General features: G+C 46.9%; 1 protein-coding gene across 3 annotated transcripts in view; it reads right to left on the bottom strand.

The window, feature by feature from the left end:
* The window catches only part of ASTN2 (astrotactin 2), a 765958-nt gene that overhangs the window by 15537 nt on the left and 731534 nt on the right, over nt 1–18887 (bottom strand). For all 3 annotated transcript variants that reach the window (XM_080667806.1, XM_080667807.1, XM_080667808.1), the window contains one exon: nt 277–377. In XM_080667806.1, the coding sequence (XP_080523932.1) occupies nt 277–377 (101 nt within the window). The remainder of the gene's footprint in view (nt 1–276; nt 378–18887) is intronic.

Below are 18887 nucleotides of genomic sequence, written 5' to 3'. Positions count from 1 at the left end.
TCCATCATTGCTTGACTCAAAATCAAAACACAGACAAACTCTATAAAAGAGGAGCAGGTCTGTCCACTGGCAAAGATATTGTGGACCATCCTGGGTTTCTTTTATGGCTTTGATGAATTTAGCTCCATGTTCCTCCTCCCTCAGTTCCTTTACTTTCTTCTCCCAATGCCAATAGATGTGGAGGGCGGGAAAGGGGTGGTGGTTAGTGACTGTTGGGTACAAAAGTTAAGAGACAATATGGGAGTTCCCTGGGAAGTGAAGCAATAGGTCACCTACCTTCTGCCTTGTTGTCATCCACCAGTGGGCAGGCTGTCCTCAGGGTCACTGTGCTGAGCTCCGAGTGCCTCCCCCGTGTGTCCACAGCATACAGAGTGAATCTGCAGCACAGCAAGAAAACACAGCACCGGGCTGTGGCTTCTGAGAAGCCCCGGACAAGCAATGCAAAGAGGAACCCGAACCACAGCACAGGTGTGGTTGGGAACACTCAAGCTGCAGGAGAAATGATTTCCAAAAAAAAAGATAATTATAAACCATTTACTGAGCACCAATGCCTCCTGGGCCCTTTGGACTTAATCTGTTCATTTATAAGCAAGCAAACCTGGAAGTCAGGGATTATTATCGCCTGTGTTTCACCCCTGAGGAAACTGAGACTTAGACTGCACATCTTTCCAGGGACTCATAGCTACTGAGGAACAGAGCACTTGAGAAGTGAACCCCAATGCTATCCTACATAGCTGGGTACACTCACATATCTTACTCCATTCATTTATTTAACAAATACTTATTGAGCATTAAGTGTGTACCAGGAATTATTGTAGGAAGGTGCTCAGGTTATAAAGATGGGATTCAAGGTCCTTGCATGCATAAAGCGAATCAAAAAGTAAACAAAATATTCTATAATGGTAAATGTGAGAAGTAATATTATAGGAGAAGGTGAAGAAGACTAATGTGGAGGGGGAACGTGGATGCTTTAGACAGCGTTGTCCACGGAGAACTTAGGTGAAGAGCAGGACTGGGCTGAGAAGTGAATAGTCAGAAGCAACTGGCTTACGGGAGGAAGACCTGGGGGAAGAGCCTTCCAGACAGGGAGAGCAGTAAGAAAAGGCCCTGAGGAGAGAAGGAGCCCAGACTGTTGGAGGAATAGGCAGCGGGTGTGGCTTTAGTAAAATGATGCGAGGTGGAAGGTTGGTGGGCACCTGTGCGAGTCTCAGTGTTATTCTAGGTACAAGGCATGTCCCCACCTTTCAATGATGTCACCCGAGCTCCATGCTGTGCTAGGGGACGTAGACAGACAGTGTGGCTTTAAAAGGAAAGAGCTGGAAGCCGCGGGCCAGGTGGATTCGGGTCCAATCCAGCGCACAGAATTCTTTCTGGAGCAGTCCCTACCCTCTGGCCTACCTTGAGAAGGCTCCCTGACCCTTCACGCCTCCAGATCGCAACGTTCTGTGGTTTAAACAAAGTCTAAAGAGACTTACCAGAGGAGGTGAGCCCTGAAGGCCAGAAGCAACCTGAATAGGACTGTTGAGCATCTGAGTGTCTTGTCTCTGTCATGCCGTCCTCTTTCATCTGTCCTCAAGGACAGAGGTGGTAGTGAGCATGGGAAGAGGCTTCCCGGGTTCAAGTAGAAGAAACTGTGGTCTCAGGGGGCCTCTTTCCTTTCCTCCTTCCCCAATACCCCATGTTACATAAAATGGGCTAAGAGTACCGTCTCCGAGTAGCAGAATGATGAGCCCTGATTGACTGCACATGGTAGGCACTTAATAAATGAGTTTATTTTACAACTTAATTAATATGTACTAGGACTTTAATATGTGTCAAGCACTGAGCTGAGCAGTTTTACCTGCATTTTCACTATTAATTCCCCCAAACAATCCTAAAAAAATAGCTACTATTACTCTATTTTATATGAGGGTCAGGAAGAGGAAGTAGCTTGCCCAGAACCACAGAGTAATTCCTGGGACTGGCAGATTAATTAGGTTTGTCTGACTCCAAAGCCCATAAATTTAAAAACTGTCAGCTGGCCAAAGGTCTGTGGATACCAACTCTGTACACATATAATTCTATTAGGTACACTCGCCTAACTCCAACTATAATGAGACAGTGCCATTTCTATATATTGTGGGGTTTCTTAAATAAATAATCACATTTATTGTCTCCATCTTTCAGAAGAGGAAACCGAAGATCAAAAAAATGATGCAATCTGCCTGAAGTCACAAGATTAGACAAAGAAAAGAGCCAGGACTTGGAGCCTGGTTTGTCTTACTTTAAAGCCATACCCTTGGCTCTCGACTCCTGCTGCTCCAGGTCTACCCTTGCTGGCTTTGGGGGTCTGGACTGGGTGATCTACACGGGTCCTCCAAGCACGGATTCCTGGTGGTCTGACGCCCCAAAGGATGTTTTTTACCAAAGACACCGTGAATCAGAACTTCTTGGTACAAGGGTCACAGAAAGCAGAAGCCAGTATCTTTATGGGAAAAAGACCATTTGTCTTGTGTGTGTGTGTGTGTGTGTGTGTGTGTGTGTGTGTGTGTGTGTGTGTGTGTGTGTGTGTAAACCTCTTTAAAATAGCTCAATTTCTCTTTTAAAGAACTGGGACATACTTAGCCCATCCCAGGAATAGGTTTCTAACCTACTCCTTACTATTAATACGGAATCTCATTGTAATTAAGACAGTACAGTAGCAACGTCCTCTCTTTGCTTCCCCAGTTGAAATAACAAGCAGTAGGAAGCTGACATTCTCGGTGCACAAAGGAATTTGTCAGCCGATCAGGCAAAGTTTGTATCTGTAATGCCACAAGCCAAGCTGGCTGCGAGCCCCATGACCATACATGCTCCACATCCTCAGCTGCAATGGGACATGCCACTGGGACCGTGACAGGCCCACAGAGACACCTCCTCACACTACAGGAACGTCAGCACTGAGCCCTCTGGCTGCAGAGGCCTTGGGAGAGGGTGGAGGAGGGACCGCCCAGAGCCCTGGTGGCATGCTGTGCGGAAGCAGCAGGAGTCTTGCAGCCCAATGGGCACCCACTGGAGTGGTGCTCACTAGAGTCATGCCTTAGGCTAGTTGATTATCCTCTGTGATCCTCGTCTCCTCGTATGTGAATCAGGAAGAAACAGTCCTTCCTTGCACAATTGGCAGTTCAGGTACAGGGAACCCAGCACACTGCCCCGTTGTCACGCTAGGCATGGCTGCCAGCTAAAGAGTGCTCACAGGTACCAGGCCATTTACATGCATTATTTCATTATTATGAGGTGGGTACCGTGACTATTTACATTTTGGTGATAAGGACATTGGTTCCAAAGATGTAAGTAACTGACCGATTATTACATATTAAGTAGCAACAGGGACCCAGAACTTAGATCTGCCTGAATCCAAAGATTATGTTCTTAACCATATTGTAAAATAGCCCCCCTTTACCCAAGGGAAATATGTCCTGTGACCCTCAGTGGATGCCTACAACTGCAGATAGAACCTGACTCTATGCGTACAATACATACCTACAATAAGATCTTTTAGGCAATTTCATGGATAGAAGGTTTGTTCTTAGCAACCTCAGCGTACATTTTTTTTTCTTTCCTTATTAAGTTATAAAGTTTTTCCTTTTCAATGAAAGGAAGCACGTTATGGCTCCTCCTTGACACGTCCAAATTGCCAGCATCACTACTCCTGTGCGTTGGGGCCTTTATGAAGTAAAATGAGAGTAACAAGCACTGTGATACCGTGACAGTGGATCTGGTACCCGACGGCTACCAAGTGACTCGCAGGCGGGTTGCGTCTACAGCTTCAGGTGTCAGTGACAGGAGGCTGCTGTCCACCTCACGGCGCAGCGTGCGTGGATGTGAAACGTAAGGGCTCTGCAAGGTGAGTTCAGATTGGGAAACCTTGCAGAGGGAGGGACTGAAAGCAAGATCGCAAAGGAACTTCAGGATGTGGAAATAAGTAGCAAAGTAGGGGGGGTCAGGACAGTGTTGGGTGACATTGAGTAAGTCCTTACTACCCATACAACAACCCATCTAGAAAGTGGAGGAGGCGGGACCCAAGCCCCAGCCTGGGTGTGCACTTCAGCGTGGATACTGCCGCGCCCCTGGCGTGGAACCCAGCACTGTGTAGATGGTAGGCATGCAGTAAGTAGTTGAGTAAATGAAGCGACTCCAGCCTGCCACATCTCATTTCTCAGTGTCAGTTTCTGCCTCAACAATATGGGAACAGGGCGAGGCTGTCTCAAGGAGGACCATGCAGAAGGATGTGTGAGAAGGGGCTTGTAAGTTGCAGATTTTTATAAAGACCATAGAAGAGTACTTATTTGTGCAATAGTACATGTTTGAAAAATGCTTTCTTTGAGTGGGAGAGAAGGGGATGCGTTTCAATGGAGGGAAACATTAAAGGCTGCAGTGAGTGGACTCTGTGAATGAGCCCAGACATGAGGAGGTGGATTCTTTTTAACTCTGCTTTCCCATTGGCTATGTAGGTTTCCATGGTGCTTCTGCAATACATCTCCTCCACCGAGAGGGTTCAGGGTCACCTCTCTGCTTAGCCAGGCAGCATGAACAACGGTATGTTGGGAAGAAGGAGTCTCAGGTTTTTAGGTTATAAAACCTGGGGATAATCCTTGCTTTCCCCTTCACCTTCCCTGAGCTCTGCACCTGTCAAATAGGGTGACATTATCCACATCTCACACATGGCGGATCAGGACTCAACGATATAATGATTGGGACAGGCCTGGTTCAATCCTCGCTCCCTAAAAGGTAGCGACTGTTTGTGTTATGAGAGTAACCGAATGTATCAGGGGAGGCCCAGGATGGAGGCGGCCTGGGCCACCCTGCTGGCAGGGACAGAGGGGTGGAGAAAGAGGAAGATGTCAACCTCACAGGCCTGGGTCAAAAGTCACAAGGCCATACGCTTTCTGCCTGTCTCAGCTGTAATTGAAGAACTGTTCCAGAGACACATCTGAAAGCTGTTAGGGGACCAGACCGGGCCTGGGGGGCCCTTTGTGAAGGGAAGAGTGTGGAGGCCTCTGACAGGGAGAAGGAAGAGGGAAAGGGAGAGGGAGAGAGAGAAACAGACCCATGTCCACGCCCGCCCGGAGAGCAGAGTGAGAAGCGGGGAGAGAGAGCGACCGAGAGGGAGCAGCCAGACCTCTGCGTTTCTCAGGGATCCAACAGGGTGCCGGCTACCTTCTGCTCAGTTCTTTCATTTTCTTTTTGCCCCTGGGACAGGCCGAGAGCCATCATAAACTCCACATCCGAATGTTACGGAGGGGAAACTGAGGCCCAGGGAGGAAAAAGACTCGAACAAGGACCCACCCTGGCTTTTCCAGCTCCTCCTTGTGTTTCTTCGATAGCTGATTTTGGTCCCATTGCACCCCGAGGGCACTGTTATTATAAAAGAGGTGCTCCGAGGACGAAGTGCGCTGGGCTACGTAGGAACCGGGCGCTCCAGGCTCGAACCCTCGCTGTTTTTCCCTGTGGTCTTGTTTCAGGAGAAAGAACACTGGCCGAGGTGGCTAAAGACCTGAGTCCACGTCCCAGCTTCTGCACAGATGCCTAAGGCAAGAGGGCTTAGTGCATTGGGATTTCAACCTGTGGGGAAGTGCGTTGGGATTGAATATTTGAACGCAAAGTATTGGTCCATGTTTCTCCAACGTCCTCAGGACAAACTCTAAACCCCTTACCAGGGACCCTGAGCGCCACTTCATCATCTCCATTCAAGGAACAGTAATCATCACTGAGTTGCAAATGAACTGTGGCCACCCATCCCGCCTCATTTACCAATCTGTTTGCAACTCTGACCCACAGCAGGATCATATCCAGCGGCAAATGATTCTAGAACACGGATTCCGCCTCTGCCTTTGCACATGCTGTACCCTCTGTCAGGGCCACCCTTTCCCTTCTCCACTGGACCCTCGCCACCTTGTCCTGGAGGCACCAATCAAACCTCATCTCCTCCGGAAAGCCTTTCTCCCTGCAAGAGACCCTGTGAGAACACAGGCCACCCGGGATGGCCAGTGTCCATCCATACACCTTTCTCTTGCCCCATGAGTAGGTGAGTATCTTCAGGACCCACCTCTATCCACCTCCACCCCGGACTCAGCTACCTAAATCATGAGGTGCCTGGCAAATACTTTCCAGAATGAATGAATGACTGAATGAGTGCCTCGGTTAACTATGAGGCAGTGGTTCCCTTGTCTGGAAATCAGTTTTTCCATCCGTAATAGGAACAAAATGTGATGACACTGAAGGGTAGTGACAGGAGACAGAAGAGGGGAACAGCTAAAAGCATGGCTTTGGAATCAGGCGATGCGGTTTTAACTTCTGGCTCCCCACGTATTGTGAGACCTTGCCTCAGTTTACCCACCTGCACAATACGAATCATACTATTAAATCCCACTGTATAGGGTCCTCTTTGGAACGAATGAAATGTGGTATGGAAGTGCTTGCCATGATGCCCGGCCTGTGCTACCCTCCATGCGAGACGGCTGTGGGCATTATTGTCACTAGTGTTATTATGATGCCACGGCACAGGGCCTGAGTCCCTCACCCAGAGCAAGCTGTCCTGGTGGACATCAGAGGAGGTGGGTGGGGAGGAAGCTGCTGTTGGTCTCATCCAAGACCCCAGGCCCCGCACACAGCAGGGGTGAGAGAATGAAACTGAGAAGTTAATTGGCGGTGAGAGCTTCTCACGGATCTGACAGGGGGTAAGAGCCGAGACAGGGCCCCTGAGGCCCACGTCAGGACGGTCCCCGAGAGTACGGGGGAATGCGTTTGAAGTCTCCAGGCCAACGCCTGCTCTTCCCCAGCCGCCACATGATTTAGGCATTCTGGGGAGGCAAAAGTCTCCTTGCTGATTTGAAGGGAAACAGATGTTTCCAGGCCAGAAGCCCTGGTCTTGTAAAATGCTCCGCCCCCATCCCCCAAACCCCCAGCTTTGGCAAACAACCTCACTGCCTGCCCCCCCTTCAACCACCATCACTCCCCTCCCGGCTGTTCCCAGCACAGCATGGCAGCTCAGCTCAGGGCTGGGGAGCTGGAGGGCCAGGGGCACCCGGCCACCCTCCTCTGGGTCTCTGTCTCCTGTCACCACAGTGAGAGAACTAAACCAGGATCACCTCTGAGCAACAGGCTAGATCTGACACTCTTCTAGGGCCTGGGGAATTTTCCCTCAGAAAGAGATGGGGTTTTCCATTCCAGATTTTTCTCTATCACAGCGGATGGCACAGAACATGTGCTTGAATGTCAGATGGCTCTGGGTTCTAATCTCAATGCTATCAGCTACTGGGCAAGCAGCAACTTAACCCTGGGCCTTGATTTCCTTATCTGTAAAGTAGGGAGAAGGGTTCTAGCTCATAGGGTTGTGAGAATTAAATCAGAATTCAATCCCCTTGCCCCCATACGTTAGGTTTCTTATGGACAAAACTAAGTACCATCCCTCTTCCCTTTTCCTACCCATGGTGCACAGAACAGTCTGGACCCCGAGCAGGTGTGTAAGAATGTTTTGTAGTTGATTATTGGCTAGTAGGGAAACTTGCTAGGCCCCCAGCATTCCAAAGACTTGGGGTCTGAATCCTGCTCTGCCCGAGGAGCAGAAAAAATATTCTCGTTCCATGACCACAATGCAGCAGGGTATGGTGTGCATGGTTAGAACAGTCTTTGGAGCCTGACTACCCAAGTTCAAATGTTGGTTCTACCATCTACAACCATTATGACCTTGGACAAGTTAAATAACCTCTCTGTTCTTCAGTGTTTCTTGTCTTTAAACTGTGGCTGATACTATTACCACCTTCAAAGGGATATTAGTGGGATAAAGAACTCAAAACACACCTGGGTGTGTGCTTAAATTGTTCATCTCTTCTATGATGGTCTTAAAATGAGCTCCTTCCCCAATTCGTTGACCTTGCTCCCACTGAGAGGCGGAGGATGCTCTATGTCCCTTCACCTTGAATGTGGGCAAGTTCACAAGCACTTTGATTAATAGAATACAGCAGAAGAGACATCGGGTGACTACTGAGTCTGGGTCATAAGAGGCTATGCGACTTCCACCTTGCTCGCTGAAACACTCTCGCTTGGAGCCCTGAGCCTCTGCGCAAGACATCCCAGGGTGAAGAAGCCATGCCACAAGGAACAGCTACTCCAGGTGCCTCAGGGGTCTTCGTGTTAGGGTCATCCAAGCCCCGGCTCCAGATGGATGGATGAAGGAACCTTCAGGTAATTTCAGCCCAAGTAGCCAAGTCACCCCCAACTTTTCAAGCATTGAAACTGAGGCCCCAGACTTCATGGAGCAAAGACAGTCCAACCTGCTGTGCCCTGTCTGAACGCTGGACCCACAAAATCCATCAGCATAATCAAATGGTTGCCCTAAGCCGCTAAATGTTAAGGTCATTTGTTGTGTCACCAATGGTAACTGATGCATCTAGAGCAGGGTCAGCACACTGTGGCCCATGGGCCAAGCTGAGTCTGCTGCCTGTTTTGTAAATAATGTTTGAATGGACCACTGCCACACTCATTTGCTTAAATCGTATTTTCTGTGGGCGCTTTTACAAGGCAGTGGCAGCACTGAGTAACTGCGACAGAGACTACATGGCCCACATGCCTAAAATGTAGAGAGAAGTGTGTTGACCATGGTTAGAGCTTGGACAGTACTTGACGTAAGATCGTTTGCTTATGTTATCGTGTTTGATCCCAGTGTTAGAAATCATTCCTGTTTCACACATGGGCTCACTGAGCTCGGGTGACTGTCCAAGGACACAAAGCCCTTCTGTTTCCAGGTCTAATGCCCAAACCACCTGCTGAAGATCTGAACTCCAGGTGGGTTCAGACACTGAATGAGCAGCATGGCCCTGGGCACTGCCCTGGGCTTCCCAGCCTGGGCATGAGGGCACTGAGAAGATGGTATATATGAACCGGCTGCCAGAATTCCCATGTCCAGTTTTCCCCAGCTGGGTGCTGGCCACCAGGCAAAACACCTCTCTTCTCTTTTCGTCCAGGAGTGTCAAAGCGAGACCTGACAATGGACCCCTGCCCTGCTCCACAGGCAGCCCGCGCACTCCCGGCACACAAAAAAACAACCTTCTTATGTCCCAACTCGGGCAACAACCCATGCTTTCTACCAAGATAAATACTGAATTCCAGTGCCCAGCACAGAGAGGACACCATGGTATTAAGGACTCAGCTCCTTTCCTGGCTTCTACTTTGAAAACAGCCCTGTCTGAGGCATGGGAGACCCTTCCCGGGACAAAGGTGAGTCAGTCTGTGTTTGGACTCTAAACATCAGCTCCCCTCACTGGCACTCCCTTCAACCCCTCCAAGTTCATGAGCTATAACAGGTAAAGAATGTTGGTGGGTGTGGCAGCAAAGAGAGCTCTGAGTGGGAGCCAAGTCTGAAACCAATGTTGGTGCTAAGCTCGGGCACAGGCAAGAGCAATCTAGAATCAGGGCTAGATACCCACTGCTCTCCCTGCCCTAGTCCCCAAAATTCAATGAGATATGAGCAGCACCCTAAAATTCGCAGTGCCAAGAACTCAGAAATGGATGGTTGACATTTAAAATTAAATAAATACAAATTGATTTACAATTAAAGCAGGTTGGGTATATCTCCAATACCTGAGTGAGGAGTAAGTGGTTACCACAGCAGCGTGTGTCTGTACCAATGAAAACCTGCTAGGCACCTGGCGCTTCACTAGGCAGGGAATACACTCTCATGGAGAATGAGTGTGGTCCTTGCTTTCAGGGATATCATAGAAGAACAGGGAGATGGCCAAGTGCACAAGAAATGGGATGCAGGGCTACGAGCACTTCAGTAAAAATGTATGCTTGCCCCTACCCAAGTTGGCTTCAGGTGTGGCCCTTCTTCCTTTTTTAAAATACCGGATTAAGCGTGGGACATGCCGGCCACCTGGGTCCTCCATTAGCTGTACCCCACAGGAATGTCAACCACCTACAAGAATCTCAATTTTTCCTATTAAAAAAAGTGGTTGATGATCCTTACCCTCCCCACCCAAAAGCCTTAGAGGAGTGAACATGCCAAAGGATTTGAATATACAAATACTATGCAAATGACCTGTCGGAGTTCATTCATTCACCTGCCAAGTACAACCTGACCCCTCTTGAAAGAAAAATCCAGGTTAGCACTTTACTTGGCTTCCCACAGCAGTCCTTGTCCTTGTCCTTCCTTTTCTTCTTCTCCATTCCTTCCCCTTCTCATCCCCTTCTTCCCTTTTTTTATTTTCAGGGAATAAATAATAACACAAAGTTGGAGGGTGTTCATTGTTTGGTGGGTTGTTTTAGGACAAAGCAGACAAAGACTAATTTTATGGTTTCAAGTCAAGGAATGAATTAAGCATGGAATGCCTCACTATTCTACTTCAACTTGTAGTCCTGGGATCTTTAAAGCAGATTGTGGCCTTTTTCTTATCTTTATTGTGTACTGGACAGACTCTAAAACTCAGATAAAAACCAATAATTTTCAAGTGACTTCAGTTACAGAAATGTTTTGCAGGAAAGCATAACTTGGAAGTATGTTGGATTGAGAGACAGAGGGCATGACTTATAGGTTTAATCTTGTTGTTAACGAGCTAGGTGGCTTTACCAGACTGTTTGATCTCTCTGTGTCTCAGGTACCTCTAGATAACCCCCCAGGGATGCTATGAGGACCAAATGGTCATTATGGATGTGAAAGTGGCTAAGAGGTTCCACACACATTTCCTATGCACCTACTCTGTATCAGACCCAGTCCTGGGAGCTTTTATACAGTCGTCTTCTGTTCTCTTTACAAGTGCCTGTGGAGTGTGTGTTATTAAATCCATTTTACAAGGAGGCAAGTGAGCCATGGAAATTTGAATTGACTTTTCCAAAGACTGCACGGATATAGTTCAGCCAGGCGCCGGCATAGGTCTCCTAACTCAAAGTCCAGTGCTGTTTCCAAATAGATAGAATTATTAGGTATTCATTGGTCCCAACGGGGTCTTGAGTCACAGTTCAGAGGAGGTTAGTTTATTAGGAGGATGAACTCCATGTTCCTAACTTTTGACAAGAAGGAGTTCTTAGTACAGGAACACCATCACCCGAACCCCCCTTTCTCCTCACCCCATGTCTGACTTGAAGGTCTCTCTCTTCCTACATGGTGCCTTTTGAGACTGTGTTTTGCCAAAGCCACGTCCAGAGGAGAAGAGGCCAAGCAGAGGCCACCAATTTGGATTTACTCTTGGACGTTGAGTTAGGGAACACTATGGGCAGAATGATTCTTATTTAGTTCAAGTTAAGCTAAGTCTCCACATCCTGTGTGAGCTGTGCTTTCCCGTGGGTGGAGGGATGAGTGTGGGCAGAAAGAGCAAGCCTGCAGTTGGAGTCTAAAGGGCTCAATTTGTATCAGGCCTCCATTTCCTATTCCTATCATCTCTGAGAGCCTCAGTTTCCGTACCTATAAAAGGAAGTCAACAATACCCGACTCCCAAGATTGTTGTGAGAAAGAACACAGAAAACACCTAGGACAGTGCTTGGTACGGTAAATGTTATCGTCCTGGTCTTGCTTATTCATGGTACCCATGTAAGATAATGTGGGAATAATGTGTCTTGAAAATCAACCCTCTGGGCAAAGGCAATGCTCCAGAGGGTGTGATAAGCAATAAGGCCATTGTTTTCCATAAGGTTTAGTTAGAGCTTCAGCTCAGCCACTGGGTGTGTAGGGAAGTCCCACCAAGTCTCTGAGCCTCCATTTCTTCATCTGTTACATTTTGACAACAGTAGTAGTATGAGAACCAGAGACAATGCACACACTGAATGCTGGCTGAGATGGGTCTGAACCCTGGGTTCCCCTGCCTTTGCCCCCTGGTCAACACTATGACCTTGGGTGAAGTCCTTCCCCGTGGACCTTGCTTCCTTTACCAGATGAATGTACCAATGATTCTAGCAAATGTTAACACCAATTAATTACCAACCCTTCACAAACTCTTCCAAAAAAGTAAAATTGTATGAAGCCAGTATTACTTTGATACCAAAACCAGACAAAAACACCACAGGAAAAGTCCAATATCCCTTATAAATACAGACACAAAAAGATACTAACACAATCCAATAACATGTAAAAAATTGTACATTATGACCAAGTGCGATTTATCACAAGCTTCAGCATATGAAAGTCAACCAATATAATACACTGTATTAATGGAATAAAAGGACACAAATTACATGATCATCTCCATAGACAAAGAAAAAGCTTTCACAAAACCCAACACCCTTTCCTGATTAAAACAAACAAACAAAAAACACTCAACAAACTATAAACAAAGGGACCTTCCCAAACGTGATAAAGGGCATCTGTGGAAAACCCACAGCCAGCATCATACTTAATGGGAAACAGTGAAAGCTCCCCCCTAAGATCAGGAACAAGACTAGGATGTCCACTTTCACTATTTCTATTCAACATTGTACTGAAGGTTCTAGGAAGGGCAATTAAGCAAGAAAGAGAAATAAAAGTCAGCCAGCTAGTAAAGGAAAATGTAAAACTACCTCTACTTGCAGGTGACATGATCTTGTATATAGAAAAACAAAGGAATTCACAAAAATAGATCTTTAAAAATCCAGTAAGGTTATATGTTAAAAGATTTATAAAAGTCAACTGTATCTCAATATACTAGCAATAGACCATCAGGAAATAAAATTAAGGAATTATTACATTTACTATAGCAGCAAAATAAATAAAACACGGGAAATTTAACGGAAGGACTGTGAGATATATACATTAAAAACTACAAAACATCATTGAAAGATATCTAAATAAATGGAAAGACATCTTGTGTTCATGGGTGGAAAGACAACATTATTAAAATGGAAATAATCCCAAATATATCTATAGATTCAATACAATCCCTATCAAAATTCTAGCTGTTTTTATTTTGTTTGTTTGTTTGCAGAAATTGACAAGCTACTCCAAAATCATCTTGGAAAAGATAACAAGGTTGAAAGACTCACACATCCTGATTTCAAAAATTACTACAGAATTACATTAATCCATACTGTCTGATATTGATATAAGGATAGACATAGATCAATAGAGTAAAACTGAGAGTCCAGAAATGAGCTCAGACATTTATGATCACCTGATTTTCTTTCTTTCTTTTTTTTTTTTTTTTGATCAACTGATTTTCAACAAGAGCACCAAGAAAATTCAATGGGGAAGGGTCTCTTTAAAAATTCTATTCCTAGGAATATACCCAAGAGAATTGAAAACATGCCCATAGAAAACCTGTACACAAATTTTCATAGCTGCATTATTTTTAATAGCCAAAAAGTGAAAAAAAACCCTCAAATGATCACCAACTGATGAATGGATGAACACAATGTTATATTTCCATACAACTGAATATTATTCAGCCATAAAAATGAATAGAGTCCTCATTCACACAATTTCACTGAACCCTGAAAACATTACGCTAAGTGAAAGAATCCAGGCTGAAAAGACCATATATTGTATGATTCCATTGATATGAAATGTCCCCAATAAGCCAATTCCTAGAGACAGAAAGTAGATTAGTGGTTGCCAGGCTGGGAAGGGTGGGGGGTGATGGGATTGACTGTTCATGAGTATGGGGTTCCTTTCTCAGACGACTAGAATGTTCTGGAATTAGCTGTGATGGTTTCACAACCCTGTGAATATCCTAAAATCCATGGAATTGTACACTTTCAAAGGGTGAATTTCAAGGTATGTTAATTAGATCTAAAAAAATCCAAAAAGCTCTATTAAAAACAACAACAACAATTATGTCCGCTTCAAAGAACCCTGCCTCCCTAATGTTTCATGGAAGAAAATTGGTGCCTGGGTTTCTTCTATCTGTAGCTTTCTGAATTCTGAGTTTGAACAAACACCTTCTGCCCCACCCCTAGCCCCGCACTTGCACATGGAATAGAAAGCGTTACTTAAAGGGAAAACAGGGACCTCCGATGGGCAATGAGGTAGGTTGTGGTGGCTTTGGTGTACTTGGAAAGGTAGGAGGAGTCTGAGGAAGGCAGCAGAACTGCTCCAAACCTGAGTACGATGCCGAGCTTAGGGCAGAGTTTCATGTTTAAATGTCATCTGAGTTTAAATATCGTCTCTGTTGCTCATGGGCTATGGGACACCAGGTAAGTATTTCACATCCTCCCGCCTCTGCTTCCTTGTCAATAAAATACACACAGTTCCACCTGCCGCACAGGGTGGGTAGGACTCCTCAGAGTAGAGGATATACCCTCAGCCAAATTCTTGACGGATGCTAACAGCTCCATCCATGGTGAGAATAATTATTTTTAGTGATCTTCATGTGCATTTTCTGTCTCTTTGATAAAAAACAAACAACTGTTTCAATCCAGCATGGCTTCACCTTAAACCTCAGGCATCCTCCCAGCAACCTGCCTGGCCTCCTCTCTCTGCCTGTTGTTCTCTTCCCAGTTTCTTCCCTCGCCTCCTTCAGATCTTTGTGCCAGGGCCTCCTTCTCGGTCAGGTTCCCTTTTAGATTTCCACTACATCCCAACTGCTACACCTAGAGTGCATTAGAATACCACTCACCCAGCTCCATTTTTGTCTATAATATTTATTATCTGCAAATATATTATATCATATTCTTGTTTGTTATCGTTTTTTAGTTTGTTTGTCATTCCCACTTTAATATAAAATTCACAGTAACAAAGGTTAATCACTGATCTATCCCCAGTGGCAAAACTGTGCTAGATCACATGGTGAGTATTCAATACATAGTTATTGAATACATGATGATATAGATATAAAGATATAGATATGAATGTTCATGTGTCTGTGCATAGTTTGTATGTGTGCTTATGTGTATGTATGCACGTGTGTGCATGTGTGTGTGTCGGGGGGGTCAGGGGTAGAATGTAAGAAATAACATGCTCATTACTCGGGGCAAGGGCGGATTCTTTTCCCCATGCTCCGCCCTGGAAAGCTGGGGTTTAGAGGAGGTGGAGAGAGAGAAGGAGAAGAGGATCACAGTTTTCATAAGTTCAAAGACTTAGGAAGACAAGTCCCTCTTGTCGATTTGAACAGCTGTTTGCTCACTTTACAGCATTTCTGGAAACCTATGTCCACCCAAGTGCCCTGGCTGAAGCTATTATACAAGCAGGTGCAGCCCAGCAACCCTACACCCCAGAGGACACTATGTGAGAATAGATTAAAAAGAAATCTGAAAACCCAGAACCTGCCTCCCAAGGGGTTCCTGATTTACTTAACCAGACAAGATGTCTATCCATCTCATATGTGCATATCATCATTGCCAATCATTGGCGATATAATATCTATTTTACTCTTTACAACAATCCTAAGTAGTAGATCATATTATCTATATTGATCTTTACAGATAAAGAAACAGTCTCAGAGAGCAGAAATGAGATCCCTGGGTCACATGGGCTGTCAGTGGCAGAGCAGTTTCCAATCCCAGAGCCCACCTGACCCCAAGTCTGCATGCTCTGTATTGCACAGCACCCCCCACGCACCAATGAATGAGCAACACATCAGCCCTAATCCAAAAGACACGTGAACAGGTAAGACATGTCCACATGAACCAATGGTGAGCAGGACAGGATAGGAAATTAGGTGCTGGTAGAACTACTCAGAGTAGACATAAGGGGGCTGGCAAAGTTCTCCCTTAGGTGAGAGCTGGGAGCTGTTCCCCTCACCAACTTAGAAAGGCCAGATCAACAGAGGTAAAGTTAGGTGGTGCATACAGCATGACTTAAAGACGGACTATGCAATCCAGGCTGTGAATAAAAGGCTAGTGATGATACAAGCACACGGGACTTGGCCTGGTGATATCTCAGCAGGATTCCCAACAGAGGGGAGACTACAGGGGAGCTGGGCAGCTGCCCAGGAAGCCCCGAGGAGAGCCTTGCCTATGTCAGCCCTGAGCTCCTAAGGTGAACTCAAAACTTCTCACGTGCTAAGACATTGCACCAGGACAGAGTCTGGTCAAGTTGCTCATTCAACCCTTGGTTAAGGCTCAGAGAGGCCCATCAACTGGTCCTAGGTCACACAGCAAGTTCAAAGCAAACCCAGGATTTGACCCCAGGCCCCCTGCCTCCAAGGCGGGATGCAGATTCACAGTGGGGACAAAGAAGGGCGCTGAGAGTATGGTGCCCTCCCCAAAGGTGTCACCTTGCCTCGCCTCCACTGGGCATAGACTACCAGTGGGGTTCCCAGAGAGCTTTTCTACTGAGCAATTTTTGCTCTGTTTTGAATGCTTCTATGCTTGCTGGGCCACATTGTCCTGTTCTCTGCTCGCCCATATAACCCTACTTACCACCTCTTCCCATCAGCCACCATGCCTGGTAAGTAAGAGTCAGGCATACAGATGCCACATGCCGGACCCCTGTTTTCCCAAGGAACCTGCAAGGGAGGTGCCGGTCTCGACCCCCAGGTGCAGGCTGCAGAAACAGGCTCACAGCCTGCCAGTCACTCTGGTGGGATACCTGCCCGAGATGCAGCGGAATATAGGATTCAAACCCAGGTCTGTGGCCTCCACCACCAGGGCTGCACACTCCCCACCATGCGGCCCCTCCCTGCTGCAGCCAGCAGGTCTGATCACGGCTGTGAACTCCGGCGACCCCACACAGCCCTTGTCTAATATCTCAGAGCCACCGCCGCCAACCAGCTCCCTTTGCCCATGAAGATAAGCCTCTCCACTCGACTGGACACAGTGGCCTGAGGAACCTTGAGCTACCAGAATAAGGACACAGCCTGGCTGGGCACAGTTGGGGCATCCGGCCCCGATAAGACCTCGCCATGGCTGGACAAGCTCTCAGAGACGTAAGAATTTGCGTAAGCAGGAGATTGGAAGAATACATTATTAAAATATTTATTTCTATTTGTACAGGTATTGACATAAAAAGGGAAGGGAGGAAGGTTCCCAGAGAGATAAGACCCAGTGGGACTTTCTGTATCTGACTTTTAAATACATGGCTGTTACAGAAATGAACTAAATATTAATAACAAATAATAACAAAAGCTGCAAGTGCCGGCTGGAAGCAGCTGCGGTTTCAATAGCTAACACGTGAGGCTAAGGAAATGAAAAAGCAGAAAAGCCAGCAAACGCACAGACAAGCAAACAAGAAAAACCTCACTTCACCAGTATAAATTAAGACACGATGGTGGCTGTGTCTTAGGAGGAAGGGGCGAGCAGAGTAAGGCTGCTGGGGGCAAGACTGTCACCTTCCGGTGTGTTTCGTTTTAGTTTGTGTCAGGGGAACAGAAAGGGCTCCGAAGCAAATGCGACCGCATCCTGACAGGTCTTCATCCTGCACGGCGGCTCATTACACCGTCTCCGTACTTTTTGCATTTTATTTTCGTCTTCGTGATTAAAGCAAACAAATGAGCGCATCCCTGACGCCAATCAATTTACACGTTGCAAAGCTTATTACAAAAATAACCTTGAAAGCAAGACAAAGCAGGGTGTATGGCCCACATTTCACATTCAGAGAATGTGATGCTCGCCGGGAGGGTGGGGAGGGGGCTTTCTCGTCAAGGACAGACGCGGTGGCGGAGTGATAGAGCCGCATGCACAGAAACGCTGGGCCCAGACCGCCTGGTGCTGCATTCACCTTGACTTGGAAGACAAACTGTCCCTTCTTGCGGAAGCAGCCCCGGGAGGTCTGGGTGGCTCCAAGGACTAGGCAGCACCCAGACACTCCTGCTCTGCTGCTTCTTGGCCAGTCCACCCACCTTCCATCTCTCTGCTGTCTGTCAACGAGTCTGGGCATCACTGTTCAGTGAAAGCTTCCTGAAGCCCAAGCATGAGGCTGGGACTTCTAGGCAGTTCCTTCCAGCCCCTGCTTCTCGTTCACACCAGTCTGTTCTCTCCGTGACTCTCCCTGCCTAGTCCCCTGTTGGGGGACTGCTTGCTGGACCTCAGTGGGGCTTCCCACCTCCTCACCTTCCTCAGTGAGGCAGGACAGCACAGGAGTTAGGGATCCAGGCTGATGGCATCAGAAAGACCCTGACATTGCCCTAACCGGTTTGGCTCAGTGGATAGAGCGTCGGCCTGCGGACTGAAAGGTCCCAGGTTCGATTCTGGTCAAGGGCATGTACCTTGGTTGCGGGCACATCCCCAGTGGGAGGTGTGCAGGAGGCAGCTGATCGATGTTTCTCTCTTATTGATGTTTCTAACTCTCTATCCCTCTCCCTTCCTCTCTGTAAAAAAAGTCAATAAAATACATTTTAAAAAAAAAAAGAAAGACCTTGACATGGACACTGCTCTGGGCTCCATCCCTGTGAGCCCCTATTTCCTCATCTATGGAATGAAGATGGTACACTGAGGACAACAATGTTTGCTTCGGTTGAGTTTGCTTTCCTTACCGAGCCTCTGCTCCTGCTTTGCTGGGAGCAGGGTGCCTGCATCCACTTGAGAACCATTTCTCCACTTGTGATTTGGGTAGGACTGTCATTCTGATGTCCCCGCCTCCCACTGTATAAGTGGTGACACCAGCCAAGCAAGGCGACCACAATCCTTTCCTGGGGGTTGATAGGGATGTAAGGGAAAGGGTGTGTGTGTGTGTGTCTGAGATCACAGGCATAAAGGATCAGCAAAGCCCATGGCTGCCGAGGTCCATATCCACTTCCCCCTCTAAGAAACACCCACCCCAGGATGCAGCCAATGCTCCGGGAAGTGGAGTAAAGAAAGAAACAGAGTCCTTAGCTATCTATCATCTGGACTCCTGGACCCCTCCAGGGCTGCCATCAGCACACCTGTAGGACTTTCCTTAAGTGGATATATTCCACTTTTTTCTGAGAAGCAACTGTGAGTTTCTGTCACTCATATCCAAGAGTGCAGACCCATATGTCCTCCAGAAAATCCTTCAGAAAGTTGTCGCAAAGATTAAACAAGATAATGCTGTTTAATCACACACTTGA

The sequence above is a fragment of the Plecotus auritus genome (assembly GCF_963455305.1).
Source record: "Plecotus auritus genome assembly, chromosome: 5".
NCBI lineage: Eukaryota > Metazoa > Chordata > Mammalia > Chiroptera > Vespertilionidae > Plecotus > Plecotus auritus.
This window is presented reverse-complemented; position numbering and strand designations above follow the sequence as displayed.